At 41.7% G+C, this 18,293-nt stretch overlaps 1 protein-coding gene across 6 annotated transcripts in view; it reads right to left on the bottom strand.

Moving 5' to 3' along the window:
* GTF3C1 (general transcription factor IIIC subunit 1) overlaps positions 1 to 18,293 on the bottom strand; it is an 82,451-nt gene that overhangs the window by 33,101 nt on the left and 31,057 nt on the right. For all 6 annotated transcript variants that reach the window (XM_073362655.2, XM_073362659.2, XM_073362658.2 and 3 more), the window contains 11 exons: positions 18,120 to 18,259; positions 16,260 to 16,413; positions 14,516 to 14,619; positions 12,753 to 12,940; positions 11,414 to 11,710; positions 10,621 to 10,766; positions 9,226 to 9,323; positions 7,647 to 7,743; positions 5,769 to 5,946; positions 3,864 to 4,005; positions 214 to 349 (listed from right to left, as the gene is read on the bottom strand). In XM_073362655.2, coding sequence (XP_073218756.1) covers positions 214 to 349; positions 3,864 to 4,005; positions 5,769 to 5,946; positions 7,647 to 7,743; positions 9,226 to 9,323; positions 10,621 to 10,766; positions 11,414 to 11,710; positions 12,753 to 12,940; positions 14,516 to 14,619; positions 16,260 to 16,413; positions 18,120 to 18,259 — 1,680 coding nt within the window. The remainder of the gene's footprint in view (positions 1 to 213; positions 350 to 3,863; positions 4,006 to 5,768; positions 5,947 to 7,646; positions 7,744 to 9,225; positions 9,324 to 10,620; positions 10,767 to 11,413; positions 11,711 to 12,752; positions 12,941 to 14,515; positions 14,620 to 16,259; positions 16,414 to 18,119; positions 18,260 to 18,293) is intronic.

The following is an 18,293-nucleotide window of genomic DNA, read 5'->3' as shown; positions in this document are numbered from 1 at the left end:
AACTATTCATTTACCATCTGCTACCTTTCATGTTTTTATAAAGATGCCTTGATAAGGAAAAACCTTACAAGGTTATGTGTCCTTGGGAATGCACACAACTAGAGTAGCAAACATTTCTATTAATATTTCAACAACTCTTAAAAATACTAGAAGTTAAAAGTTTAAATAAAGTCAAACCATTGCTATATAATAAATCCATTTAAAAATCCTTACCTTCCTAGTTTTATTAATGATATAGCTTGTCCATATCCAATTGCGTTTTAAATGTCCATAAAAGCTGGAATCCAGACCCCCAGCTCCCATCCCATCCCCGGGAATGCATCCATCATCCACCACCTCTCGACTTCCTCTGAGGAAAAGAAACAAAATACATAGTAACAGACTTGTAAGAATAGCTGACAAGACATTTGCTAGACGTCTTTGTGTACACCTCAACAGCTAGTGAGTTGGTGCAAAACTGCAGGAAAAGGCGCACACTCCGTTGCTCACACCAAAAAGTTGGCAACAATGTCAGCTTTTCTACTCAGACTAGGTACTCAGGATCCAGTGAAGTGACTTTTCAATTTTAGAGAAAAGAACTCAATATTAGAAATTGCAACCAAAGAGACTGTAGAACTGTTAACTTAGATTAAACTGCAGGACATAATTCTGCTCTTACTAACATCTGTGCCACCCAACTGGAGATAAAGTTTGCCAAGATGAAATTCAGCTAGCAGAATTTTTAATTGAGATAGCACAAAGGCCTAAAAGAACACAGCTTTATCTGTAAAATGGAGCTGGCAGTGGCTCACACTTGATTACCTTCTGAATTTCAGGCTCATGGATGTGGTCAATAGTAAAGGTGATGAGATGCATGGAAATAAAGACATCAGTCATTAGAGCTGAGATTTGAACTCATAGGCTCCTGGCTGCCAGTGCAAGGAACTTTCGTTTAGGTTTACAGAGGAATTTAATGGGTCTCACTCTGAGTCAAGGGTGATGGAGGTTTCCCTGAGAGGGTGTGCAGGAGACAGAACTTTTTGGGGGGCATGAGCTCCCACGGGAATTAAAGACCTCACCATCTTCTGCTCCAAGTGAAAGATGTAGTTCTTCAACCTGCTTTCTCTAACACAAAGCAGCATCTGCACTGAAACAAACAACACTCTACCAAAAAATCAAAACACTACACTAAACACACAGTTCAGAGTGTATAAAACCAGAAAGGCTCACTCTGCTCTGACCTCCTGCACAATACAAGTCAGGGAAGTTCTCTGGCCTAATTCCTGTTTGAACTATAACATATCTTTTAGAAATCTAATCTTGATTAAAAAGTTGCCAGTGATGGAGAATCTACTTTATCAATTGTTCCAATAGTTAATCTCCCTCACTGCTAAAAGTCTATGCTTTACTTTCAGTCTGAATTAGTCTAACAAACTTCCAGCCACTCAATCTTGTTATACCTTTGTCAGGTAGGGTGAAGAGTCCATCATCAAATATTTGTTCCCTATGTAGGTACTTATCAACTGTAATGAAGTCACCCCTTAACTTTCTCTTTCTTAAGCTAAATAGATATAGTAATAGACTCATGGAACTAGAAGACATGGTTTCTCACCCTTTAATTATTGTCATGTCTCTTCTGTGAACTGTCTGCAATTTAGCAACACCCTTCCTGAATTGTGGACTCCAGAACTGGACACAGCATTCCAGCTGTTGACGCCTCAGTGTCAAAAACACAGATAAAATAATCTCTCTGGTCCTACTCAAGATTCCAATTTATGCATCCAAGGATCACATTAGCCCTTTTGTCCACAGTGTCACACTGGGAGCTCATCTTTAGCTGATTATCCACCACGATAGCCAGATCTTTTCAGATTCACTACTTCCCAGAATAGTGTCCCTCATCCTGTACGTATGGCCCTGCATTCTTTTTTTCTGAGATGTATACATTTTCATTTAACCATATTAAAATGCATATTGTTTGCTTGCACACAGATTACCAAGTGATCCAAATTGCTCTGTATCAGTTTTATCATCTTGATCATTTACCGACCTCTCCCCCCCCACATTGTTTGTGTCATTTGCAAACTTCATCAGTGATTAGTGTGTGTTTTCTTTCAAGTCATTGATAAAAATGCTAAATAGCATAGGGCCAAGAGCCAATCCCTGTGGGACCCCACTAGAAACATACCAGCATGACGATCCCCCGTTTACAATTACATTCTAAGACCTATCAGTTAGCCAGCTTTTAATCCATTTAATGTGCGCCATGTTAATTTTATATCTTCCTAGTTTTTTTATTCAAAATGTAATGTGGTACCAAGTCAAATGCCTTGCAGAAGTCTAAGGGAGAGGATGAGTGAGAGAAACAGGACAGATGTTTTTCACACTGCTTAATACACGATGGGGAGGCACTTAGATATGATGTTGAAGAAGGCAGTATGTGACAGTACAGCGTAGCAATATTGCCACTCCTAAATACACAGTATTTAACTTGGCAAGTTTTTCATTTACAAAGAAAAAGTTATGAATCATGAGATTAAAAACTACTACTTCACATGACTGATACTTATTAATGAGCTCGTGTGAAGCTACACATGGCACAAGGCATGAGAGTTTCAGATTTATTGCAAGAAGGTCTTAAAACAAAAGATAAGACAATCCAGTTCAAATGTCAAAAAGTGGTCATTTTAGAACTCGTGATTCTCTTTATATCACTCCATTTTTCATCTACCCACTATGAAAAACTCAAATATTAGACCAGATTATTTCATGAATTTTTTGTTGAAGGTTTAAAATTCCTGTTAAGCTTCAGCCTTAACTATGCTGTCACAACCGACTCGAGCATAATTACAAGTCATAACTAGGCAGAGATAAATTTTTGATAGGCTATCAGACAGTATTGTGATGGGGACCACTTAAGGAGCTAGATAGAGGAAATGAAAAATTCAGTCTGGCAACACGGTTACCTGGAATCAGGTTCCCCAAATGCAGCAGAAAAGTACTGCTACTAACTTAAAATGCATAAGGTGCGATTTACAAAAACACCTGACTGAAAAGCAAAAATTCCATTGACCTTCATGTAACTTAGGTACTTTTGTAAAACCCAACCACAGTATTCAACTTTTTGGAAACACTGACTGATCTATAACAGACTCTGGGGTTTCTTTATTACAGCAGAGCAGAAGGTTAACCCTTCACCTGTATATATATAATTTTTTTTTTTAAAAAGAGCATATAGCTTGAAGTGTGACTTTCATTAATGCTGATGGGTGTTCTACCTATATATCCCAATGCAGCATGTGTGCAGTTACTGACATTACTGCATACATAACAATGGGCTCATACTAATCAAAGGACTGAATTAGGAAAATGTCTCCAGGCAGTTTTTGAAGGTCTAGTCATGGTGAAGCAAAGCACTACACAGGATTATATAAAGGGTGGACACAGAGAATCTTCAAACATTAGCACTGCCACAGTGATGCTTCTTAAACATCATCCAAAAGTCTTCAACAACACTCCTTGCTGTTGGATACAGGAGGAAATTTGAGCCCAGTTTTCTCACTGGTCACTTCACCACCACCCGGTCTTTAAACTAGTCTGCTAACTGAAAACACAGGACTGATCAACTATCTTCCCTATTGGTTAGATGGACTCTAAAACAGAATGACATACCAGATTAAGTATTACGATGCTAACTTCCACTGACTGCATCTGATGAAGTGAGCTGTAGCCCACGAAAGCTTATGCTCAAAAGATTTGTTAGTCTCTAAGGTGCCACAAGTACTACTTTTCTTTTTACTATCAGTATAATACTCTTAAAATGAACTGTTCTGTTCTTAATAATCCATCTACTCAGTGACACAGAAAGCTGGAAAGAGACATACGAGGTGTATTCCTCCATTGCACACTTTCGTTCAAGATTATGCTTATCCACTGCTGACTCCTGTTCCATCTGCACATCCAATGTGGTGCTGGCCTCCTCACCCTGAAGATTACTTCTTTTTGCACGAGGATGGCGGACGACTCCTAAACACACAAATGTACTTCGGTTACTATCAGTATGAAGAGTTATGTTCCAGTCTCTCCCCAATCCCGTTTCTGGCTGCTTGCTGCCACCATGGCAAAACAGTTGGGCAAATGAGTGGGGCAGATGTTTCACTGAAACAGAAATGCTAAGAGAGTCAGAAACACCCTCTACCACTTTCTTTAGGTATCAAACATGCTGCTTTCATAACACAGTTGCTTGTGAGGCTCATGGCCTGGACCTTAAATTCCAACATAGAGATCTACTTAGCACAGGAGAGTGGTGGTGGTACCCATCAGGAAGTATGCTGCACACTGATGCTCTGGGCACAGACCCCAGAGATTAGAGTAGTTCCTTGGAAAATGGACTGCTAATAGTCCTCAAGAGACAGCCAGTTTAGGATTGCTTGAACTCAATGTGAAGCAGCCATGCCACCTTCCTATCCAATGTGCCCCCTACACTGGGGTGGGGTTGGAGGAATAGTGCAGGATGGACCTGTACCAGCTGAGAGGTCCCCCACACTGGGAGAAATTCTGAGCTGGCCAGATCCATTTGGGTTTTGGCCCTTCGTGCTGACAGAACAGCAGGCTGGGCCTTGAATGAAGGAGAGCACCTGACCCATAGGCTCAGTATAAGCTGAAGCCTAACACATAGTTTTGCTGTTTTCCCTCAAGGCTCAAGCAGACAATTTGTTAAAAACCCTACAGCTTTCCAAAGCATTATGTTGGTGGCACAGTACACAAATCCCCATATTACAGGGAGCCAGATGTACATTATATCTATGACAGCCTGGTAAACATATACTACTGCACACAGTCTGAGAGCAGCAGCACAATTATAGCACTGCCAAAATGGACATCGGCTCAATTACACAAAGTTGTCTAATGCCTTCTGAAAAAAACTGCTTCAATATAAAAAGGAGGATGAAACTGCAAATGGATCATTCTGCTTGGCTGCTTTCAAGTTACAGAAACAAAAAAAGTTGCTTTTGGTTTTAGAAGCTTTTGCTCTTTAACCAATTATTGCTAGTGCACTACTCTACCTTTATTAAAAAAAACCCACCACTACCAAAAAGACACTCCCCGATTGCGAAAATACTGTAACCGCTTACAACTGTAATACTTATTACTTCGATGAACCTGTACTTATGGGCTATGTCAGAGTATCTAATGGAAGGTTTAACAACATGGTTCTCAGAAAAAAGATCTCTTCCCATGCTAGCCAGGGAAATCATGATAAAAACATGTTGGCAACAAGTATTTTTTAGCTTGCTTGGCAAGGACCGAACTAGGCCCTGTAAGGGGGGTGGGGGGTGAATAATTTGCCTTGTACCTCTGCTCTGAAGGTATTAACCTGCATGAGTCTCATTCTTGGCTCTCAGCTCTGTAGCAAGAGATTGACAAACACCAAATCCTAAAGTTTTCTGGTCCCCAAGGGCAGAAGCCAGGAGTGCAACATGCCCTGTACTGTTGACTGTGCTCCATGCTGCACCTTAACCCCTGCCCGTATTTGGAGATTTCCAGTCAGTTTCAGATTACACACACCCCAAATAGTGCCAATCACAAAAATTGATCAAGAAGGTTAATATTTCAAAAGCTTAGACAATAAGCTGCAGAACAGACAGATACTTGCCCATAGGGGTTCAGAGACAGTAAGTTAAAGGTGACAAGATCGAATCTGCCTTACTTCATGGCAAAGTGCAAGGGAAGCAAAGGATATAAAGGATGAAGGTGGAAATGACAGAGAATGCTGGATCATACCATACCTAATGGAGTATTAAGGCAGACACACTGCAAATCAAACCAAAAGTTTTCTACGTCCTGCATAGTGTTCAAAACATACAAACGTCTCTCAAATGGGCGACTGCTTTGAGCCAGGTTATAGTGAGGGTCACAGATAGTAGTATCAACAATCACTGCATTTCTCTTCGTATAGACGAATACCTGTGAAATACACAAGGTTTCACACCTGTAAGTAAAATTGCTGAAATGGCTATTTTAGCAGGACACAGAACTCCATCTATTCCAAGTGGCCCATACTGGCAACAACCACTTTGCACATTGTTGTCATCTTGCCCAGTGATGGCACTTCACTCTGTGATTAGGGAACCTATTCTGGGTTCTACAGAGAGACAATCTATCATCACCCAATGGCTAGGATCAGGAATACAATTTCAGAGATTGTTATCAACTGTGTTGTGGTAGAATATATCACCTGCTCAAGTCAGAATTTTACTGAAGTAAACTATTTATGCCTGGAATTCCTCTTACTGGTTTGTTCTACTCTGATTATGTAGTCCACTGTGTATGCAAGAACTACATTCTTTAACTACAGTCTTTAATTCAGTAATGAATGATTGTATAAGTGTGTTTAATCCCAAAGGGACACCTTTCACAGTTATGTTTTCAAAAAGCCACATCTCCCAATGCAGGATTTACATGGCACCCGAATTCCCAGTAATGGAGGCAAACACGTTAAGGTAGTGTGACGTTGCACCCCATGATGCTTTATGGAAATATGCTTATGAATGTAAATATGACATAACTGGAATATGTTTTATGCTACATATGTGTAACATATCTCTGCAAAGGTTATGTTCTACTGAATATATTCATCCTATTTGTATGCATGTAGAGAAAATCTATTTAAGCCCCTGGGAGACTCCTCCATTTTGTCTTCAGCTGGCTCAAGAGATAGCCTCTCCACCCCGAAAGGCTACCTGAAAGAAACTGGAACAAAGGACAGTAACCACAGGGGTGTGAGCGATTGCTGGACCCAGACTAGAAGGAGCCTAGTCTGTAAAAGAAGCTTATTGGAGTATCTCTGAGGGTGAGATTTCATCTGTAATCACTTTCTTATTGTATTAGGTTTAGACTTGCATGTTTTGTTTTATTTTACTTGGTAATTCACTTTGTTCTGTCTGTTAGTATTTGGAACCACTTAAATCCTACTTTTTGTATTAAATAAAATCACTTTTTACTAATTAACCCAGAGTATGTATTAATAGCTGCGGGGGCAAACAGCTGTGCATCTCTATCAGTGGTATAGAGGGTGAACAATTGATGAGTTTACCCTGGATAAGCTTTATACAGGGTAAAACGGATTTATTTAGGGTTTGGACCCCATTGGGAGCTAGGCATCTGAGTGTTGGAGACAGGAACACTTCTTAAGCTGTTTTCAGTTAAGCCTGCAGCTTTTAGGGGACGTGGTTCAGACCTGGGTCTGTGTTTGCAGCAGGCTGGCGTGTCTGGCTCAAACCAGGCAGGGCACTGAAGTCCCAAGCTGCCAAGGGAAACAGGCTCGGGGTAGTCTCAACACATCAGGTGGCAGTCCCAAAGGGGGTTTCTGTAATCCAACCCATCAGAGCCTGGTAAGTTCCAGACAGGGTGCTGACATTCTGGAGACTTCTGGATCATCACTGCATATAGTTTGTAGGAATCTGGCTCAATATCTGTGAAGTCTTGTCCCAGAATAATGGTCAGAAATTATCCATGAAACTTCCAATATTTCACTAAAAATTGCACAGTTGCATTTTAGCCCAGAGTCAAATATTTAAGCTCATCGCAAATGTAAGAACTCTTATTTTATCATCATCATCATCAGAACAAAAAGTAGAGTAATATTCAAATTTTAAATACATTACCTGATCTTTATCTTGGAATTTCTCAGTTGGGCCAAACTGTAGCAGCCCCATGCAACATAACCTCTGCAGGTTTTCCACCACTGAAAAGATGTACCTCCTGCAACATAGTTGGACGTGTTACATTTTGAATTCATGATAAATTAAACATGTGATACATGTCACTAATTTACACTAAACTGTAAAAACAGGCACGAGCAATAACATATTTTAACAGACATATTAAGTAGTCATATAACACTCTAGTGTCTCCAAATGTTGAAGCATGAACTTTAAATTTCTCAGAAGGGGCTGCTGGGATCAGAAAGGTGCTTTTTGGTGTTTCCAAGAATACCCACCCAAATTTGGCAAGTTATAAGCCTCTGAAAAAAACCCACCACACTTTGCATATGCATGGTAGAGATTTGTTTGAGGCTGGCAGTTAAAAATCTCTGAAGATTTCATCTGCCCTGAGCATGCTCCTACTCAGGTCTGCAGGAGCCAAGAAGTACATTCCCTGCAATTGCTCCTCCAAGCTCATGGGGACTGCTACGGTGCCAAGCACCAGAACAGAGAGCAGGAAGAGTGTCTCTGCTGTGCTCCCAATACTTCCCAGGCTGGTACCCAGGAAGCATGGAAGAGAAAGAGGAAGCTGCGTGACTAGAATGCAGAGGGTGACAAGCAGAGGGACCGGCTGGGCGTGATACAAGCAGATAGGCTGGTTTGGGACAGAGATGGGGAAAAGACTCGTAACCATTAGCGGTTAATCTCAAGAATTTAGAACAGAACCCAAATTCCCACGTCTCAGCATTCCTCTGCTGTGTAGCAAACTGTTATGATACCCACTGGCAAAGTCTGTCTCTGTCTCATCCTCCTCTGCTGGCTGGTTCACAGAGGATAACAGCCTGCTAGTGCAACCACCAATCCATTAGTTCAAATGGAAGTCTGTGCTATGTAGCTAAAGGTTCCAATCCTGCTGACTCATGTGGTGGGTTGATACAGTCCCACACGATGAAATTTCTGTTCTCTCTAATTGCTTTTTATTAAAATTTAGGAACTTATATTAAAAACATTATGGTTATAAAATCAAGCACCCAAAATTTAGGAAATTCCAGATTTAAAGTTTTCTGTGCCACTCTGTTTGCTGACACATCATGGTGGACGAGTTAATTACCAAATCAGGATGTTCTCCTTTGGGAAGAGAGAAGACAGTGCCATGAGGTGAACTGTCCAGGCCAGAGTGCTAGCCAGTTGGCACTGCTCTTTCACTGACCACATGCCCTGAACCATCTGATATTCTCAATAAGCCTAGAACCAATTAGATCAGCACCTGTCGCAATTCTTCCCCCCAAAGGCCTGATTGATGTGAAAAACTTGTTCGTTCTCTGACAACATGGACAACCTACCCAGACCCCAGTCACTTTACCTGAATGTTGCTGTCTTCTTCCTCTCCCACCTTTTGGTGTGTTTTTCATCTTTTCGAGCATAAAGTTCTTCTGGGCAAAGAGTCTGCCCAGTGTAGTCCTTGCGAGAACAATCAACAACCCCCACTTCCTCCCCACAGCCACTTAGTTTGACATATCCCACCACCACAGGTACTTGCCTCTTATAAAGAAGCTGCTGTCGGACTGACCTCGGAAGACATCTGATCAGTGTATGTTTTTTTAGAGGATTGTTTAAAAAATCTTCAAGACCATCCACCTAAAAAAAATTATTTTACAATAAGTTTATCAAAATGTGAAAACTGACTGAAATTTAATCAGAATACTGACTAGAGATTAACTAGTCTTTGAAGTATCACACTTAAGTGTGACAATTGCCTTCAGAATCTGGGTTTTTTTATAATAAATATCAGCACCAAGAAGGATATTCAGCGAAGAACCATGAGAATGATTAAAGGATTAGAAACCATACCATATAGTGATAGATTCAGGGAGCTCAATCTATTTAACTTGAGAAAGAGAAGGTTAAGTGGTGACTTGCTTACAGTCTATAAGTACCTACATATGGAACAAATATTTAACAGTGGGCTCTTCAATCTAGCCAAAAAAGGTACAACAAGATACAGTAGCTGGTTGGAAGTTGAAACTAGACAAATTCAGACTCAAAATTAGGCATACATTTTTAACAGTGAGGGCAATTAGCCATGGAAAAATTTACCAATGGTGGAGGTAGCTTCTTCATCACTGACAATTTTTAAATAGAGATTGGATGTTTTTGTAAAAGATCTCTAGGAATTAGTCTGGGGAAGTTCTCTGGAACATGTTATACAGGAGATCAGGCTAGATCAGGGGTCGGCAACCTTCAGCATGCAGCCCATCAGGGTAATCCAATGGTGGGCTGCAAGACATTTTGTTTACGTTGACTGTCCGCAGGCACAGCCCCCGGCAGCTCCCAGTGGCCATGCTTTGCCGTTCCCAGCCAACGGGAGCTGTGGTAAGCCAGGAACGGTAAACCATGGCCAATGGGAGCTGTGGTACACCAGGAATGGTAAACCATGTCCAACTGGGAGCTGCGAGGGGCCATTCCTGTGGGATGGTCAACATAAACAAAACGTCTCGCGGTCCACCAGCGGATTACCCTAATGGGCTGCGTGCCGAAGGTTGCCGACCCCTGGGCTAGATAATCACAATGGTTCCTTTTGGCCTTGGAATCTATGAATTGCCAGTGCATACAAAGTGGCTAATCATTAGTCACGTTAATTCATTTTACCAGGCAAAAGCAGGGTTCTGTGAAGTCTTCAGTAAGTCACATGCAAATTATTGTCCTATGAATCAATAGTACTAGAGTGCTGTTCATCTTGGATTGATTATTTTCTTCCGGAATCAAACTGGCAAAAACTAAAGTTAAATTTCTATGGATTACCAGCTGAAACTGATTATATAGTCTTAAGAGCAGATAATACTGACTAAGCATGTCTGCTGCTTTGTAAAGTACTGTTAATAACAATGGACATTATATCATACAGAATATGAATTGCAAAACAAAAGCACAGTACCTTGTAGCTGACTTGCACTATCTGAACAAAGATGGAGAGAGGTAGGCAAAGAAGAACGTCACTAACAAGAGCCCAGCCATACCCAAATTCCCTATGTACTGGGAGAGGAGGGACGTAGCGCATCCACGAAATATCATCCACATACACTAGAGAAAGGATGCTGGTTTAGAATCACAGATGGAACAAAATTATTAGTCCTATCTGGGGACCAGTGAAGTATTGGAAATCTGAAGCCAGGTCTACAATTGTAAACAAACATAAGAACTGCAATACAGACTTAAAGCAGCAGTCCACTTAGCCTAGTATCCCGTTTCTGCCAGTGTCCAGTACCAGAAGCTTCAGAGGGAGGCACGCTAATCCCCGCCATGGGCAATTATGGAATAACCTACGCATAAGAGAATCTTCTTCCTATACTCAGGCAGTGAGTTGTTGGCTTATGCCCAGCATTGAATAATGGGACAATCCAAAGCCTTAGGTCCAAACCACCTCCTTTTTTGAGTTCGCTAAAGTACATGTTCTCCATTTCCAATATGTGCCCCACATTTTAATCATGGCTACAGCATCCACAGCTGAAGTCAAACTCTAAAACATGGCAGTACCAATCCTTTAATGAGGGTCAGTGCCTTAAGTAAGCTTTGAGGAAGTGGTGTTACAAGCAATTGAAACAATATTTCGGAGCATGCTCACTAAGTAACTGGCATTAAAAGTGGCGAGGATTCCCCCCCCTTGCCCACCACCCCAAGAATTCCCCCATGTAGACACAGTCCTGATCTGATGAGGAGCCAGTTCTTACCTGTCTCATTACACAGATCCACTTCAGACTCCTGTGCAGGGACTTCATGATTCGCCACGCACGTAGTTTCTGGTGCAGCCTCCTCCTCATCATCTCCTGATGCACCTGGATAGGTTTCAGGTACAGCTGTGTTTGTGTCCAGTCCCTGTGGACTGCCTCTTTTATCACCATCATAGCATGCTTTCTGTTGCTGCCCATTTAAAGGATGTCCATAAATTAGGTACCAGAGGAAAATGTGGACCATTCTTAACCGAGGCATTTTGGGAAGAAAGCCAAGGGAACGCCCAAGTCCTGGAACTGCAGAGAAAAGAAGATGAACCACTGAATGCAAAGACAAAATAAATTAAAAAGATAAAAGGACTAATTCCTTAAAAGTGAGGGAAATTACAAGTTTTAAATTGATTGGGAGGAAAAATTTAGACACGCAAACGTGCATGAAAGTTCGAAGCTGTTTAAGAGGAGTTTATCAGATAGCCAAAAAGCCACAATCACAAATAAGAACTTTGTGTAAAAGCCCATTCTGGTTAAGATGGGAACTGAAGGAAGCAATTAGAAATAAAAATGTAATATATAACAAAGAAAAGGAGAAGATGACAGCCATCAATATAAATCAGAAGTTATGAAGTGTAGAAAATTGATAAGGGAAGTTAAAAGACACCAGGGAAAAATTCATGGTTGGAAGGGCCCAGGACAACAAAGAGGAATTTTTAAGTAGACCAGGAACAAAAGAAATCCTAATGGTATGGGCCTATTAGTAGATGGAGATGGTAAAAAATTGTTAATAATGATGCAGAAAAGTTCAATAAATATTTCTGTAAAGCGTTCGGCAATCCTAACTTTAAGAGTTGTTGCCAGCACTCCCTAGAACTGTTTTACTTCACTGTAGTCTTGTTTTAGTATGCTGTAATGCATATTTTTCTGTACTACTTCATTGTCACACAGTAGTACACAGTACTCCAAGATGGTATGCATGTGTAGCAAAGGCTACATAAAAAATCCCTATATTATAGAAAGTGACCAACTGAGCTATAGTTTTAGCATCCCTATTGTTGATTGTAGATGGAGAGGGGGGTTTTAATTGCTGATGAAGAGCTGGACATAGCCACCTATGGGAACATTTTCCCAACTGCAGTCACATCACATAGGAACTACTGGAGCACCACGGGCTACATTTCACTACGAATGGCTTTCATACACTGAACCTAGGAAGTTCCCACCTGAATTTCACTCTAGGACACAAATCTTAAGTGTGAGGATCTCTCAAACCCTGTATCTGAGAAATGGAAAAATTTCTCCAGTTGTCTGAATTATTTGACGGACGAGTAGAAGTTAGTTTTACCTGTAACAGGGTGATAATTTTTTAGCTGCATTATGCCCATTTTCAAATCAGTTTTCCTTGCCCGACCATTATTTTCAGCATTAGAGGGAGAGGTTCCTTGCATTTCCCCTGATACAGCAGCAGTCTCTTGCCCCAGACTATCTTCCTCTAAATGCTCTTGGGGTGTTGGTGTCTGGGGAACTTTAATCCTATATAAAAACCACACAGGAAAATTGGTACATTGGTAAAGTCAAACAGGCACTAATATAATTAATTCTGCAAACAATCACCAGCCAAGGTGACAGTCACTGTTCTGCAAGAACATCTTCATACAAAACCAAGACTAACTCCTCTCCTTGCAAATCATTACTGAGGAAAAGGGTTTTGCATGTTTGCTCTCACGAGACAAATAGTGGGGGGTCTCCTGGTGAAGGATGTGGGTCTATTCACAAAGAACAAAAGGATTTCCCTGAATTGACAATGGAGTGGGCTGCACAGAACACCATACCACCAGGACAACCCCTTATGACTGCTACAAGAGAGAAGTCACTCCAAACACAGAGAGCATCAGCTAGAAGCTTCAAAAGGGGAGAGTGTGCAAGGAGCAACAAGAGGTGCCGCTGCCTGAGGCTATGATTCTCCAAAGGATAGTAACAGTTTCATATGTTGTAGGAGACAACAGCTGTAAGCGAGGAATGATTAAGATTGTGAAGTATGACTCCTTCACTAAACAGATGTGTGAGCCTGCTATCTAAATGGAATGTGAGTCTCGAATGGGAAAGAAGCACCAGGAATCAGTCCGCCCCATGCAAGGGGTGAGAAGTGTTGAGGAGGAAACCTCCAGCCTCAGTTGACAGTCTGGGTCACCTAAAGCCCTTAGGTAATGGTGTGTCATGAAAGCTTGCAGGAAGGGCCCCACTCCTAGTAACATGTATGTGGAGGAAGTGGTCCCCAGGTGACGGGAGAAGAAGTCAGGGGAGATGTCCTTTCCCTACTACTTCTGAATCAGTCAGGAAGCCATCAGGTATTTCATGACCCCCGAAGGGTGTGTGTGTAGGAAGCAGTGGCCCTCATGCGCTGACACATGCTGGACTCTGTTTGAATACATGTGACCAGGGAGGGAAGCAATCAAGAGGCTGTCAAGTATCCTCTTGGTCTGGATTTTGTAAATGTGCAAGAAGCAATCAGGGGGAGGCTGTCTGTGTTCAAACAATAGGACACAGGTAACCATTGAGCTAGTGAAGTATATCTGGCACGAGACATTCAGTTTCGAACAAAAAAGAGAAAGCAGACTTCACATGCCTCTTTACAACAATCTACTCTTTAGACATATGATTTCTAATTGGGGCCTGTCCCTAAGACTTGCTAGAGCAAGTGAGACTGATACCAGACAGACCTGCTGAAAAATCAAAACTGCCAGGCTTACAAGATTAGTCTTTGAGTTAAGGCTTGGGATTCAAGAGATCCACATTCTATTTCTGGCTCTATTAGACTTCCTGCATGATCTTCAGCAAGTCTCAAATTTCTGTGCCTCAGTTTCTCCAAACAAAGCAAAGCTAATACTTCAAAAAATTCATCACTGTTTGTGAGTGGCTCAGCTATCCCACCCAGGTGTGCCACAGACAAATGTAGAGATAAATAATAAAACAAGACTCAAGGACATAACGCAGAATAGCCCTATGCATGATACGGTGGCACAACTAAGGAAATGAACAAACAGGATGGAAATTACAGGAATCTCAGACTGCAAATATTGGAGTCACTGAACTGTAGACAGTACTTGCCTGTTTGCTGTGCTTGAGTTGGAGATCCGGAAACGCACTTGCTCAATGGCACTTTTTACCAGGGGGTCATTAGGATTCACCGAAGGGTGAACTACAAACTCTACCTGTACAACAAAGTAAAAACAGAAGAGTGTATGGAGATTTACTTATACTGATTCAGAACAAATTGAAATTAATCACCATACAAAAGCAGTATTATCTGATGCCCTGCACATACTTTATGTTTTACGTTCACGGTTCCCAAGCTGTGATCTTCAGATCACTTGTTGATGGTCCATGATCAGCTGGTGCGTTTGGACTTTGGTGCGGTTGTTTCCAGCTGCCTTGTCTGGACTTTTTACTGTAAAGAGCAGCCTGCAAAAGCAGCTGAGGCCAGGGTGAAATCCTGGCCCAACTGAAATCAATGCCAAAACTCTCCTGGACTTCAGTAGGAGCAGGATTTGACCCAGGGACAAGGAGTCAACTACATAAGAGGAAGAGAGGAAACAGAAGCTGCCCTCAGACTTGAGCCCCCCATGAGGCTTGATATTCCAGATGGAGATGAAGGAACAGAACAGGTAGGTGGGGCCCATACTAGGTTTGAGAACCATATACATTTAGAAATGTTTCCTAAGTTTTTAAGAACAAACTAAAGACAGAAAAGGCAATTAAAACTGCCTCAACTGCTGAAACCTGTATAATTTTTAAAAACATCTTAAATATATATAGGGGAATATAACTATGTAGGGCAGCATAAGGTGTAAATTTTTAACAGTGGGAGTAAATAATCATTGGAACAATTTACCAAGGGACATGGTGGATTCTCCATCACTGACAATTTTAAAATCAAGATTGGATGTTTTTCTAAAAGCTCTGCTCTAGAAATTATTTTGTGGAAGCTCTCTGGCTTGTGCTATACAGGACGTCAGAACAGATGGTCACAATGGTCCCATCTGGATTTGAATGCTAGTAACAGGCTGAAAAGTGTATGAAAGACTTCAGAAGTCCATAAGACCAACAAATTCATATTAAAAGGAGTGCACCTTGAGGACTTCTCCCAGGTCAGGCACTCAGATTTCACAAACTTTCTACCGTGCGTGCACAGCAAGTAATTTTCAGTGGATGATTATCAAACAGTAACTTTCACTTATGATTGTGTGCAAATCTCCTCACTGAGGACTGTTTACACAGCAAGCACCAGTTTGAGTTGTGTGAAGGAAGTTTCAATAATTATTTCAAATTAAAGAATTTGTTTTTACCTCCATGAAACTCAAGAACAGATGCAGAGATTTTGCTTCAACTTAAAGAACACAGACAATTTTGGATGAAGATCAAGCTTAGGAAAATTCAATCCCAAAGGCTAATTTATGAAGTTTTCACATGCTCTTGCTTTCCAAGAGAAGGCTAAAAAGGGGAACTGTTTGACAGTCTGAACTATACTGAGAGGGAGCAACCAGCCAGTTACCAGAGAAGTGACAATGGGAAGCTCCAAGCACTAATTAGGAGGAGTCTTGGCTTGCTGAGTGTAGTCTCTTGGTAGCTTTTTTGGGGTGTTACTAATAAAACAAAGTATTTCTACAAGAAAGGCCTGACGGGTGTCAACATTGGAGAATATTTAATATAATGTGCTGAAAGCTCTACCTGTCTGTTACGTCATTTAGTTCTAAATTAAAAAATGGCCAAGACTAGCTTGATAATACGCAGTATAAGCAGCAATTTTTGCCGCCACAGTTCCCAGCAGCAAAGACTCAGAGCAACAAGTTACCTTTTTGCTAATGCCATCTTGAATGACCGTTGTGCGGTAGAATCTGAGGAGCCCTTCTTGGGAAAGCTTGTGTACCAGTCGAACAATGGATTTCTTACAGCATTTCGTGGAAACACCTTCTTGCTTCTCCTGATCCATGATCATTTTCTGAAGCCTAGAACATGAAACAGCATCTTACACTTCTTAGCTGCAGTGACATTTCCATGCTGCTTACAGCTGCAAAATCTATAGTGAATTTGTGGTCAAAATTAATTCTATTTTTAACCTTGCACCAAAACTGCCACAGGCTGCTCAACCCACATCTGAAAGCTCCGTTTGTCACTGCCTGAAAGGAACATTTAGTCATCAGCATCCTCTGGCAAACTTAAATTGTGATGTGTTTAGAAACAGTGGCTAAGATACAGCAACTGCAGTGTGGTATGTGCCTGATGTCATAATGTAGGAAAGTTTTTTTTCTGGTTTTAAGCCAGTAACTAAACTGAGACTTGAACTGGGCTAGGTTGTGCCATAAGAACAACCCAGCACTTCTTCTGAGGTTGCCATCCTGTTTTCTAGAATCTCAGCTTTCATTTTAACAAAGGTAAGTTTAATGCGTATGGCTGTGTAGAATAACTTGAAAATGTGAAAGGAGTGTGCACCATGGCAATGATTTCTGGCTGCATCTGCAAACCCCGAAACAATTGCTCAGGGCTGCAAACTACCTCATACATCTCAATGGGGCATTAGCTCAGATGTGGTAGGATACTTTAAATGTCATGTATGCTTGGAGGGGTGCTGTACAGGGGGATCTCCCAAGCCTGGATTCAATGCACCCTGGGTCTCATCGCTTCTTTCATCAGATATTTTCAAAGGCAGGGCTCGTGGGCTTCCTGGGTCTGGGGCAGAAGGATTTGCAAATGGCGCAGTTAGCTGCAATGTGTGTCTCACCCAGGCAGGAGAGGCATCGCTGGTGCTCCCTGCTCACAGAGAAGGAGTGCAGGCAGGAAACAGTTTTTTAAGCCCAGAATCCAGGGCATAGTCCTGGGCAGAGGTGAGGGGGCAGAATGCAGTCCCTGAACGGGGAAGAGAACTAAACTGACTATACCAAAAATGATCTAAACACTAAGAAAACCTATGTACAAACTATTTACAGCTAGGCAGAAGTAGGTCATGCTTAGAAAACAAAGAGCATGAAGGAACAGTAGGTTCCGACTCAGGCCATGCGGCAGTAAGAGGGAACTGGAGAGGCGTCAACCCACACTACCTCTTACACCCTCAGCTGGGAGCATGAGGAGATGCACTATGTATGTGTGGGTTAACTAACACTACCAAGAAATACTTCCAGACTCAAGTGCATGGCATGCATCCGCACCCACACGTGGAATACTCATAGGGACCATCACTCGAAGAAGCTTATATACGCATTTAGACCTTTTATTGTTTTGTATGTTTACTGTGTCAGACCTATCCTAAAATAAATGTACTGTGCTTTGACAGAACTCTCGTTACTTGTAGCTGCTGGCATATACCGTTAATAGCCCTCTGAGACAAAGTGAAGTGCAGGGATAGGACTTTTGTCAGATCTGCTGGGATAAACACAGTGAAGAATAAGGGGGCTGCAAACCTATACCTCTGGTCAGTAGGGAGACGGACTAGAGGCTGTGAGGGCATTCCTTGAGCAGACCATGGAGGGGGCTGAAAGTGCAGTTACTCTTAAACTGTAAATACCTGCATTCCTACAGTACAGAACATGCTGTCGACAGGAAACCACGATCAACCACCATGTAATGAAGTGCACAGACGTTTCAAAGCAGTGATTGTGCTACCATAATGCTTCAGGCTCCCACTAAACAAGTAAACAGCTTTCAGACCCTGTCTTACGTGAACAAGCTTTCGATTAAGCGGAGGTTTCGGACAGCTTCTACGATGAGATTTCGGCGCTTCAGTAGCCGGTATGTTTCATGAGATCTCTCCACTGCAGTGGCTCTGGAGCGCTTTTCCTTCTTTTGCTCAGCGTTCTTCTAGTGAAGAGCATGGAGAGAGGAAATTCAATCT

Source organism: Lepidochelys kempii, chromosome 10 (assembly GCF_965140285.1).
Source record: "Lepidochelys kempii isolate rLepKem1 chromosome 10, rLepKem1.hap1, whole genome shotgun sequence".
In the NCBI taxonomy this organism is placed as follows: domain Eukaryota; kingdom Metazoa; phylum Chordata; order Testudines; family Cheloniidae; genus Lepidochelys; species Lepidochelys kempii.
This window is presented reverse-complemented; position numbering and strand designations above follow the sequence as displayed.